This window comes from Lolium perenne, chromosome 3 (assembly GCF_019359855.2).
Source record: "Lolium perenne isolate Kyuss_39 chromosome 3, Kyuss_2.0, whole genome shotgun sequence".
NCBI classification, from domain to species: Eukaryota; Viridiplantae; Streptophyta; class Magnoliopsida; order Poales; family Poaceae; genus Lolium; species Lolium perenne.
In genome coordinates, this window is record NC_067246.2 from 125,768,832 (window position 1) to 125,781,757 (window position 12,926).

Sequence of the window (12,926 nt, forward strand, 5' to 3'; positions counted from 1 at the left end):
TAGAGGTAGTTCTTTTCACATGGTCGGGAATCTGCCCCAGCGTCCTACATTACGGAGCGGAGGGAGTACAATAAAAAACGGTGAACAACATTTTTTTAATTTGAACCATTTTTTGTATTTGGAACCATTTTTATCCGGTGAACAATTTGTTGAATTTGAACAAATTTTTAAATTGAACTGTTTTTTTGAATTTGAACCAGTTTTATCTGCATGAAACCACTTAAGTTTTTAAAATCATGAACAAATTTTCAAAATGATAAATAATCTCACAGGTCGCTCTGGTCGTGCGCAGTGCGTGGCACCCAGCGCCCCTTTTATTGGGCCGGCCCGCCAAGGAACAGAGCATGGGCGATCACCCGAATATCCCGTTTAATTTTCCTGTGTGACATGAAACAGGCCAATGCGCATGCGTTGGAACTAGTCTGCCTCTGGCCCGGCCCAGACTTGCTCTGCCCTCGGAGAAAAAGCATCAGACAGCCAGCGAGTGGGAAGGGACAGAGGAGAGAACCCTTAAAACCCCAGTCTTTCGCGCAGCAGCGGCGGAGCAGAGTGAAGAACCAAACGAACCCTAGATGATCGTGTTCTTGTCCCTCCACTGACCACCACAATGCCATCTGAGGCGCAGAAGAAGAGGGATAGGGAGAAGAGAGAGCAGGGCCAAGCCAAGCGGGCGGCCAAGCAGTCGGCGCCGCCGCCCAAAAAGGCCGCGCCGGCGGCCGCGCCGAGCCCTCCCAACCTCGACAAAGGCGACGATTTGGAGTGCGATAGCTTACTGACTTCGGACAAGTATTCTCATGATGTTGAGGTAACTCGCGCCCTCTAATCCAAGTGTTTTAGTTCCGAGATATTGGGCCGGAGACACCTCAAACCGCTAGATAGGCCGTAATTAGTCCGTGGAGAAACGGAGATAGGTCCGTTTCCGGTTTGGGCCACTATGGGGTCGATGCTAATCGCTCTATAATCAATAGTAAACCCGTTGGTATCTCTCTCATAAGTTTTACTCCTGCCCCAATTTGTCCCGTAGTTAATGGATTGTGCGCAATTTGTGCCCAATTTGCGCCCTAGTTCCACCGCTGTGGAAGTGTGCTTCAGCATGTGTCGCACGATTAGGATCTTGAATATCTTTTGCCTCATAATTATTCAATCAAACTGCTTGGTGGTCATAGATGTAGAAACTCTAAAGGCTGAGGTTTTAGGGCGACTGTGTGCGGCTTCTATGGTGGTGCGGTCCCTAAAAAGATGGACCTCCATTTTATCTGACACTAGTACAAATGCCCGTGCGTTGCCACGGGTCCTCAAATTTCATTTCTCAATGCACATATATAATTTACAAAAAATTAACAATCAGGGATATCATAATGTACTACAACATGATAATACCAAGAATGATAATACCGAATGCAATAACAAGATAACATTGTAACTCTAATGGTGATAAATTTAGCATGCTCCTTTCTGAACCCAAAGGCACAGCCGACACAATCAAACCTCTTTGAAGAAAGGCAATCATCATCAACATGAGATCAAACACATCAACCTAATTTTGGCCACTTTAGATGCAAGAAGTTTGTAAGTAACAGTGATGACACAAACAAAACCGCATCAAATCACAACACCACACTGACCTAACTCAAACAGTATGCAAGCAATAGCTCTACCGCTAGGCACAACTCTAAAAGAACTCAAAAGTCAAGGTACTTCCCTCCGGAACTTCGTGTTCATGCCCCTACCGCCCTCTTGTTGTTGTTGGCGATGGCTACTGGCATCATGTACTTCATGGGAAGCTCTGCTTCCACGGGCCTTGGTACCCCAGGAGGCGTGCTGCAATGGATGAGATCCCAGTTCACGCCCTCAGAGAATGGATGTTGTTTTATCTCCGTCGCACCCCTCTTCACACCGAGATACTGCTGCGGTTTAATTGAAAATCATCATCGACATGAGATCAAACACATATATCTAATTTTGGCCACTTCAGCCAAGACTTCAGCACCGCCATCACAGACCACCGCACTCGCCTTCATGCCCGTAACACGGAGCAAAAGATCATCCAGGAATGTACCTTGCACCGACAGCCCTCGCACCAGGCACACCGGTGGCTCGAGCTTCTCCTCATCGATCGCGACGTAGACCGTCTTCATGAGGTCCATGTCAATCGACTCCAGGAGGTGACTGGCCCCTTAGAAAGAGCTCCGGCCACCCTCATCCCTGGAGATGATATTGTTCACCCGTGCAGATGGACTGCTTAATCTATGATATGAAAGGGAAACACTTCACTTGTGAGATAACATGAATTTTATTTTCCAAGAGGATAATGAATAGTTGCGTTCTAGTTTTACATATAGGAATGTGGAAAGAACATTATTCAGAACTGAAATAAATAGAAGAAAACTTGTTGGAAAGACTAATATAGCTAGAAGTGTAATCGTTTATGAACTGGATGCCAGTTCCCTTCCAAAGCATTTGTAATTGTTTCAGTCAATGAATTGAAATTGACCCTAACCACCAAATAAAAATTAAACATATGTAAAACAACTAAGTGCATTCCAAAGCATTTGCACCGCAAAACAAACATCACCTCAGTACCTTGTAGTTAACTTCTAATTTTCAAGCAAGGAAGCTAAACAGGAAACAACATCTGCATTTGAAGCAACCAAGTTATCATTTGCACCGCAAAGCAAACATCACCTCAGTATCTTGCTACAGAACAAATAATACCCTTGTACTAATAAGAATGTCAGCAGGCAAAGAAGCAAAAGTAACCACAGAAACAAGGCTATGCAAGCAGAAACATAAATGTCGAGTTGTATTCAGAGAGGTCAAACTTACGTATAGCACAGGCAAACCCCTATCTAAGCCGCAACCACTCGACGCGGCAAGCTCCAGCATGAAGATAGACTGCAGGTAAGAGAGAGCAACATACAAACCCGAAATTTCAGACAAAGACAGAGACAATATCATACACTAAAGTTGGCGATGTCAAGAATCCATGCCATACCTGCTGCAGAAATTTGGCAGGCCAAAGCAAGCCTCGACACTATAAATGCCATGAAAATTAGTTAAGCCTATAAAACAAAAGGAAAACTATCAGTATGCCTTCAGGCTCTTGTCGGGGGACGTTGCTATTCGGCAAAAACATCATCCAAGAACTAACCTCTAAATTCCAGAGGCACATGAAAAAGTAAAGCAAAGATCATTGAAGAGCAACAATGTATCCACGAGAACCCAAACATACAACAGTTCAGTGAGAAAATGATAAATTCAGGAAATGCGACTTTTCTATTTGATGGGTTTTGTTTTGGCTTATAGCTGAGTTAGTCATTTGCAATTCTGTATAAGCTATCACACAACAGATCAAATTAGGAAGTACTTCGGACCAATCAAAGATATACAACAAATAAGATGTGAGGAATAAATATAGGGAAACACATGGCTCAATTGAGAATGAGTCACTTCAGACACGCATAAATTCAGGTTTAGATGAACAGCTAAATCCAGCACATCAAGTGAAAATCTGTACAGAGCTATATTCAAGTTTCAAAAGATTATTACTCCAAAGTGGCAGTTCTACTTATATATGGAAAATTAATTAACTGAACAGATTCATACTGCTTTTATTTGCATGCTGGACTATGTGAATGGAAAAAACTGCAGGATTCACCTATATCCGCTTATTTGTTACTTTGAAGACACAAATGCATAAAAATTCATACGGCGTCGTCTACTTCGCCTATAGGAGGGCGTCTACTCCCTGCAGCTCTTCGACCGCCTCCTTCATGTCAGGTGCCCATTTACTCGAATTAAACTTTTCTGCAATCTAGATTGTCACCTCATCAGTGGTTGCAATGTTAAACTTTTGAAAATTAAAAGACCTGTTAATTAAGATGGCATCCGCTGCAAATACAAACATGTTGGGATGTACTGGCTAGATGTCAAGAGGTTGGAAGGTGTAAGACAATGTTAAAAAAACGAAGATTACTGAAGCCATGCACTGGCTATGTACACCTGAAGCACTGGTATAATGATGTTCTATATTCTTCAATAGCACTTCTGTGTTAACAAGTAAGTTTGTCCTGTGTGTATGCGATGTTATACAACTGAGCAAGTCCCACTTCTATTCCCCCTCTAGAACTGTGAATGTTCAATGCATTGTTAAGTTAACATGGATATCACATGACTTCCAAACTTGGGACAGACATTTCGTTCAAAGTGTACTCCATAATTCTCTAATGCCTACTACATTACTGCCCAGTTGACAACCATACAAAGGAATTAACATTCAGAACTTACGAGTACCAAGTTGAATTAAGGTTGGAGTTTGGCATCAGGAACATTAAGATGATTCCCAGGAGTTAAGGGGTAACCCAAAAAGATTCCTGTGTTTGCCAGAAGACCTGGAAAAGGTAGTTAGGAATGATAGATCACACGAGGAACAAGATTCATGTAATTTTATATTCTCTTTGAAATAGGCACATATCTTCAGAGTAGTGTTAAACCCAAATATGAAGCGGTAAACCTATCCAAAAAGGGAAATAATGACTTTCTAGACTTGTAATGTAGCTACTGTCAAACCTGGGACAGACATTTTGTTCAAAGTGTATTCGATTTTGTTCAAAGTGTATTCTCATTGTTTGTAGCCTCTGACTCCCATCTTTGAACTAAATCCTATTTTGTATCTTGTCGAGGCATGCCATAATTCTCTAATGCAATGCTCAAACAATGTTCTTATGTCATTGTTTGTAGCCTCTAACTCCCGTCTTTGAACTAAATCCTATTTAGTATCTTGTTGAGGTATACCTTCTTCGTTGCAGCGACAGCGAGCACAAGGCACGCAGCCCCTGCCCTAAACCCAAATATGAAGCGGCAAACCTATCAAAAAACGGAAATACTGACTTTCTAGACTGTAATGTAGCTATTGTCAAACCTGGGACAGACATTTCGTTCAAAGTGTATTCTCATTGTTTGTAGCCTCTGACTCCTGTCTTTGAACTAAATCCTATTTTGTATCTTGTCGAGGTATGCCATAATTCTCTAATGCAATGCTCGAACAATGTTCTTATGATGTTACATAATAATTCTCTAATGCTTGGGAGTAATTTAGGTGACTTCTCTCAACCAACAAGTATTTAGAGCCTTGTCAAGAGGCGGCAGTACATGAAAATTAATCATATGCTCAACATAGAAAATTTGATAAAGATCATATGGATTTCTTTGTAACCATTCATTGCCTTGTTGATCTTACATTGCATTGACCTTATATCACCATACACATTGTTGATCTTAAATTTGCAGGTTGCTAGACAATGGGAACTTGAGCAATAGATCATACAGACCTGCACCAGCGAGCCGGACACGATGGCGGGGGCGGAGCTCCTGGGCGTCGCCTTCATCGTTGCAGCGACGGCGAGCACAAGGCACGGAGCCCCTGCGTGTGTTCGCGAATGCTAGCGATATCCTGCGCGTCACCTCCGTCGTTGAAGCGACGGCGAGAAGGGCGGCGCCCCCCTGCAATAGCGAGCAGAGCATCGGCCGGAGGTGGAACTGCTAGCCGCGGCCCCCGCAACGGCGAGCAGAGTTGCGGCCGGAGGTGGAGCTGGTCTGGGCGGCCCCCGTGACGGCGAGCGGAGGGGCGGACGGCAGCCGGAGGTGGAGCTGGTCGCGGCGGCCCCTGCAACGATGAGCGGAGAGGCAGCCCCTCCGCCGGAGGTGGAGCTGGTCTCGGCGGCCCCTGCGACGGCGAGTGGAGCGGCGGCCGAAGGTGGAGCTGGTCGTGGCGGCCCCTCCGCACGGAGGTGGAGCTGGTCGCGGCGACCCATCGGACGGCGAGCAGAGCTGGTCGCGTCGGCTCTTGCAGGTGAAGAATCTCCGCGAAGATCCGAGCAGCAGCGGCATGACGGCGGCGCGAATCGGGGCGGTGGGCAGCAGGATCGAGGCGGTGGGCGGCGGGCGGTGGGAGTGGTGGAGGGGGTGGAGGTGGGAGGCGGTAGGCCGGCACGGGATCGGTAGGCTGGCGGGCGGAGCTAGTACATGCGAGGCGATCGCCGACGGGTGGATGTACTGGCCTTTGAATCCGGCACGAGATCTCTCGGGTGAAAGCAAAGGGAGTTACCACCGCCGAAAAGTTTAATTGGGCTTGGCCCAGTTAGACGTGCGTGCCCGGGGCGAGGAGTACGACGAAAACGGTTGTAGTGGCAGAATAGGGAACACATTTCTCCTTTTTAAGTAGTGTAGAAATCAATTGGTTTCCTGTAGATTTCCATTAAATCTCTTGCATTTCGGGGAGAGGACCTCGTCACCAAGTCTACTCTGAAACTGGAGCATGGCAGGTATACTTCTACACTTGCTGATGCTTATTACATAGAATTATGCAATGTGCAGATAGATTATTGATTATTTCACCATATATCAGGAAGTATGGACTTGTAAGTTCATCAAGATCAGGAAAGTCAGTTCTCTTCAGAGCATTGACAGACAAGAGCATGAAGATTCCACTGCACATGGAAGTGTGCCCTCCGCTGTATAACCCCGAGCACAGCCATCTGTCTGTCAGAGAGTATGTGACGTCCTGTAATGAAGAAATAGACAAGATTGAACATATATGTGGAGTATTGGCTATCGAGGTCAGCTCTCATAACTTGTGTTACAATTCTCCAATATTGTGCGTATTAGCCGAAATAGAAGTTTGTAAACAAGTTTACCTTGATGATCTTTCCAGGGTGTCGGTGATACTGAAGCTGCAAACCTCTTATCTTGGCGGCACGCAATGTTGGAAGATTCACTTGTGGAACATCGTGCTTTCCAAGTGCTGCATGGACTAGGATTCGACAGAGATATGCAAGAAACAGTGATTGAAAAGCTCGAGGACAGATGGCATATGGCTATCGCATTGGCAAAAGCGTTGGTCGTGAACCCAGCAATTCTCTTGCTTGATGAACCGACACATTACCTTGGTAAGTCTCCTCTGTTCAAGTCTTGTAATTAGATACATTTTGTCCAAACGCAACACAAACATTGTGCCTATGCTTACAAGTACAAAGGCTCTTATGCTGATTAAATGATTTTATGGTCTAAATTTTTGTTGTAGCAATATGTTAAATTGTTAGTTTCTCGAGTGACAATCCTCACGTTTCAGGCACTCTTAGGAAGAACCTATACCAAGATCCCACCAGTGCCATGAGACACAAAATCTCAAACACAATTCTATAATTGTCTTACGATTTTGTTTTTGATGTTGATGTTAATGTGGTCTACAGTTTCCACCCCTTAAGAGGCACAACTCTATATCTGGTTAGCAAGTAACAGTTTTTAGCATCTTGTAAATAGGAGTTGGTGAGGAATGGTTGGTCCGTGTCTCCTACAACTCTCCTGATTGATAGAAACTCTTGCACATTTGCTAACTTAAATATAATGAAGCTTCCTGCACAAATTACCTAACGAATTTTAAACTAACATAGCATAAATTAACCATGACGCAATGCGAAGGCTGAGACATTACTGTGTAGCTGTGTGGAGCTGGCTTAGCCCAGGACAGTGTCTTAACATGGTTGGTTATATATTTTGTTTATCTGTAAGATACCACTGGAATTTAGCTAGTAAAATCGATAATGACATAGTGAATGGTTTCCTTCACCTATACAGTAATATCAAAACAATAAACCGTCATGTTACATTCAGTAGATATCCATCATTCATGAGGGTCTTTGTTCAATATTGGTATGCCATATTTGCACTCAAATAATCAGAATTAATCCACTGCTTCCGTGGTGCTTACTGTAAGTTCCCTATCTTCATAGTTTAAAGTTGGGCATTGCTAGGTGTCATTTGTGCATTAGAGTACAAACATCATTGAGGTGCTCAACAGGTGCAACCTAAGGGTCTAACAGGAAAACCTTCACGCGTCCTTTTTCTAAGGGTGCTAGAACCAAATTTTGTAGACACTATACAATAATGACATAATCAAGTAGTTCACCATCCCGAAACTTTAGTATTGTGCATGTTTTATTTACAAAAAATACTACTTTTTGGTGCCGCCACTTCTTTCCGATTCTTGTTGTCCATCTGCGGTGCCAAATTACTATATGCTTTCTTCATGTTCTTAGCACAAGAAACAGCAAAAGGAAGTAATGAACTAAATTCCTGTATCATGTGACCTGCCCCCTTTGATCACATGCCTAAAGGGCAGTAATTGTTTTTTCCCACCTAGTTCACTGGTTCTATTCCTTGTGTTTCTTTTTGTTCTATAAAATTGTTACTTATTACCTTGATTTTACTGCAGTTGGATATTCTTACTATAGACTGTTAGAAATAATGTATTGACTTTCTTTTGTCTTGTAAATATCCATTAGATAACATAACTAGATGATAGGTGACTTGTTGCATATCATCTAGCTCCACAAAGTGTAGGTTTCGATAGTTGAACCAATTATGGGGTTCTTGCATGGTGTTTCTAACAATTAATTCTGTTTTATGCTATATTGACTTGCTTATTTTTCTCTTGCTCCCTGGAAATAAGTGGTGGTTTAAATTAGGTGGAACCTGACATATTGATGGAACTACCATCATAAATCATAAGTATTGCTGCCCTGAACAATTATTTATTTCGTTTGCAGACCTATATGCGTTAATTTGGCTTTCCAGTTGGTTGAATAAACTAAACAACAACTGTATACTCATTGTCAAGTCAAATGATGTGGAGTTTCTGAGTGAGGTCTGTGATAATTTCATTGATCTGCACAACAGTAAGTTGAAGCAATATGATGGTACATATGAAGATTATTCCAAGTCGAAGGAAGTGGACCTCTCATACCAATCTCCACCTTTCCATTTGGCAAATGCAGAAAAAATAATGCCACCATTTCTGCAGCTTGTTGCTCTAGAGAAAACGTATCCTCCTGGCAAAGTTATTTTCAACAACGCCAATTTGGATATTGATTTGAATTCGAGAATTGCACTGATTGGCGTCAAAGGGGCAGGAAAAACCACACTTTTAAATATATTGGCAGGTGCTGTGGTTGGAGGCATGTCACGCAGTTCCAACTTACGGATAGGACACTTTGATCAGGTTCTAGTTGAGAAGCTGGAGCTGGACCAGTCAGTCGGGGACTATGTCCAAAAGGAATGCCATGCGGAGAAAAAAAGTGGAATGCTACAGTTTTGGCTGTCAAGTTCAATGCGTCGCAAGAAAACACGCACTCTCATGCATGATCAAAAGGCATCTCTTGCTTTTGCTTGCATAGCAGCCAAGAAGCCCCATTTGTTGTTGATTGATGATCCAACCAAGTTCATGGACTTCGAGAGCATTGAATCCCTAGCGATGGCATTGAAAAACTGGGAAGGTGCTTTTGTGTTGGTGAGTAATAACATCAGATTAATCAATGCTGCACTTTGTGATGTCTGGGTCTGTGGGAGTAAAGAACTCCTCAAAATTGAAAGTAATATCACGGAGTTAAGTCAAGAAATCAAGGACCAAAATGGTAAGCTATCTACTTCAATGTGAATATGCATGACATGTTGATCATCATATTTTTTCCGATAAAGATGTTTATCATCATATATTGACACTTTCATACTTTTCACATGTGTATCTTTTTGTGCAGAAAACATGAAACTTCTTGAAGATCCAACAGCTTTTAGAGGTTCCTACCCCCGATTTGCTATATTTACCAACTCAAAAAATGTTACCAAATTTGCTGAAGGTGTGCACGGAATTCCCTTTATACTTTTATACATTGCATGAAAGATAATATTTAATATTTTTCCTGCAGCATATGCAGTTATGATAAAGTACTGATTTTTCTTATGTTTTTTGTAGCTGTTCACTCGTCACTTGTATATGAGGAGTATATTGATGGCTTGAAGTGCAGCTACAAGCCAAACTGCATTCGCTTTGGTGAATATAAAAAACAGATAGCAATGGTTACATCTGCGCCTACCTGTAGCCTAGCAAAGGGTGACATGCAAATTCAAGGTGAGATGTTTGTTTGGAAGACCTACAGAATGACAACTGACCCGGGAAAGCTGATATGCAAATCGTTGCTTTACATCCTTCATGAGTCCGAGTCAATGGTAGAGTGCTTGAGTGATTTTGACGAATCACATGTCTGGGTAAGTCCTGATGGTAGAGCACTTCTTAGAGGACCCCGACGCAAGAGGCTCTGTAAGATTCAGTTGAGAAGAAACCGCATGTCCATTCACAAGATAATATCAGACATGTGTTCAGAGGGTGGTGCAATTCCACCAGATACAAGTTATCTCCTTGACATGATAAAGAATAAACCTGAGATGTCATACATGTACCATATTCAGTGTTCGCTCGCACCAATCAGTCAAACCGCGCCGCTGTTCATGAGGATGCAGGAGCATCTTTGCCGGGACATAAAAGATGTTGCCCTGAAGGAACATATTCTACTGGCGATTCCGTATGTTGAGTTTGGAGAGTGGCATGGTTTATTCACTGATAACTATATTCTCCGAGAAACATACTATTATCCTGACAGGAACCACGTACACTCGGCTTACATCTTACCACCACTCCCGCTGCTGCCAACACCTCAGGAAATACGTGAGAGGCAGATCAAAGAAGCAGACCTGTTTCTTCTCTGTTTAAGGAATAGAGCGAAGCACAGAATGGACTATCTCCGGCGGGTGACTCACTATTTAGCCCAAGGCTCAGATTTAGCAACACATGCACGGTTCTCGCTGGTAAATTGTGTCCTGCAAGAAGAATTGGAGAGAGCTAAAGAGACAAAGGACCTGAAGCTGCATGAGTTTCTTTGAGGTATGAATTTCATCTGGCCATATGTGTTCTGAATTGAGTGATATATGCAAATTGAATGAATTAGTTGTGTCGTGTTCTAGGTTTGCTTAAGGTTTATCATTTTCATGGGCATGCAGTTATGAACTTTTGCTTCTCATTGTTTCTGCTCTTTGAATGTAAACTTGCTATGTACATAAACTTGCCTTATGTGTATTCAAATGGATGGTGCCCAGCTGATAGCAGTATTTCTACCATATCAAGGATGGATAAACTATAGGTAGCACCAACATGCAAATTGACTGAATTAGTATGGAAAAAATCCAATCGCAGTAACATGACACCAAAATAGTTTTACAAAAACAGTACACAGAAGTCGTGTGTGCAGTCTGAGACAAGCTGCCCCATAAAGTTGAGGTAAAGCCATATTCTGTGTGCCACCAAATCGGCAGCCACAAGTCCGTGGCTGGAAAATGAGTATCACAGGTGGCCTAGGGTGCCCACAAGGTACAAAGAGTGTCATACACTACATATCAGGAGAGGCTGTGATCTTTTGCTACAGGACCTATGCAGTAAATGACTTACAACATGTAACTTTATGTTTTGCTGACTTGATATGTTTTTTCATTTGTCATTTGCCATATTATCAGTTAGACCTTGTTTTGCCTGAACATAGTAAACGTCATGGTGCTTAAAATATAGCATGTCTGTTAGCATCCTCTCACTTGTATATCATGCCTTATGAGCATTCAGCTCCTTTTAGTTATGAAAAACAATGTATAGCCTGTACATTGTGTAACGCTAACCCGTTAAGTAATTTTTTAGTTTGAACATTTTGGATTTGTGAAATAGGCCAGATTGCTGTTTGTCACGTTTTTTGTCAGGGATCAACGATATCATGCTAGTTCACTTAGGATGAGTTGACAAGAACTTTAATCTAGTCTTATCTCTGTACAGGATGGTCTCTCATTCCTTGAGGGTTGAGACCACGGTTTGGCAGCAAAGTTGCAGATAACTCTTCAGGGGGGCCATCACCTCCAGGGAGATATAGAACTCCGCTGAAGTGATCAAGCACGCTGTCTGCAAGGGCACCAAGGCCGTTACCATGCTCCTTCGATTTCGGGCTTCTTGTCTGAAGAGTCAGGTTCAGCCCTACATTTGTACTGTGTTAACTAGGCTGGCTGTGCTGTTGTTTGGCTCCGGAGAAAAAGCAATGGTCGTGTGATTCTCATTTGAATCATTGCCTTAACTTCCTTGTTTCTCTTCCTGTCCTTGATCTTGTCTTTTAGTCCGGTGAGGATCCTTGCGTTAATTTGCTTGTTTCTCTTACTATCTTTGATTTTGTGTAGCAAGTTCTTTTTTCTGTTTTGTATTGTTGTCGCGGCAACATCACTCGCACAGATATGACGGTATTGTCTCAGATCAAAATCAATCATCTCCAATCTCGTCTCAATGATGCTTGGTTTGAAGTTGCCCGGGGAACTTGGGAGCTTTTCTTTTGTCCTCGCCGTTATTTGTTGGACAACAGGCTTGTTCTTGTTGTGCGTTGGCGTGGCTCCATGGGCAGAAATTATTGTGCGCGTGCATGGCCGTCTGGTGCTGATTTCTCTCCTTGTTAATAGCCTAATTTCTTCAAAGCGCAGGTGCGCTCGATTGACGAAACAGGCGCACCCTCGATCGACCGGCAGGTAGACAGCAACGGAGCAACCCCGGGACCACCACCGCACCCGCACGCTCGCAAAAAAGAACAATCCCGCATCCTCCCCGACTCCCAATCCACAAAATTGCGTCATACATGCGTGCCCATAGGGGGAGAGCTCGCCACATGCACTCTTTCCCAGCCCGTTGACCTCCAGGTATCGCACTTTAGCTCATTTAGCTCATGTATTCGTCTCGAAATTTCCGCCTCTAACCTTGCATTTTTTAGAGTTTCGTAGCTCCTCGAAAGTCAAAAAAAAAAAACTAACAGAAGGTGTTTTCTGCCAGACAGAGTTAGAACTAGAGTAGAGGGATTATTTAGAAAATCCACGAAAATAATAATATAAAACATACAAATAATATTATACTAGTTAGCTGTGCACGTGCAATGCACGTTTTAAACAGCCATATGAACAGTCCAATTTTAATTTCCCACAAAATCCTTTACTTTTATAAGTAGTGGAGATAAATGTTAGGT

The 12,926-nt window shown here is 42.9% G+C and overlaps 1 protein-coding gene and 1 long non-coding RNA gene across 3 annotated transcripts; one reads left to right on the forward strand and one right to left on the reverse strand.

Moving 5' to 3' along the window:
• The first annotated feature begins 506 nt into the window (after positions 1-506).
• LOC127342318 (ABC transporter F family member 1) lies at positions 507-12,192 on the forward strand. The gene is made up of 8 exons (XM_051368252.2): positions 507-805; positions 6,250-6,323; positions 6,407-6,617; positions 6,713-6,947; positions 8,607-9,470; positions 9,594-9,692; positions 9,809-10,774; positions 11,708-12,192. The coding sequence occupies exons 1-7, from the start codon at positions 608-610 to the stop codon at positions 10,771-10,773; spliced, it is 2,646 nt and encodes an 881-aa protein (XP_051224212.1). The 5' UTR covers positions 507-607; the 3' UTR covers position 10,774; positions 11,708-12,192.
• LOC127342319 (uncharacterized) lies at positions 1,508-3,819 on the reverse strand. 2 transcript variants are annotated; one of them, XR_011754104.1, is made up of 4 exons: positions 2,996-3,819; positions 2,827-2,895; positions 2,060-2,247; positions 1,508-1,904 (listed from the first exon to the last, which is right to left on the reverse strand). It is a non-coding gene; the product is annotated as an uncharacterized lncRNA (long non-coding RNA). The 2 variants fall into 2 exon arrangements; XR_011754103.1 differs by having other exon boundaries at positions 1,508-1,907.
• Positions 12,193-12,926: the final 734 nt, after the last annotated feature.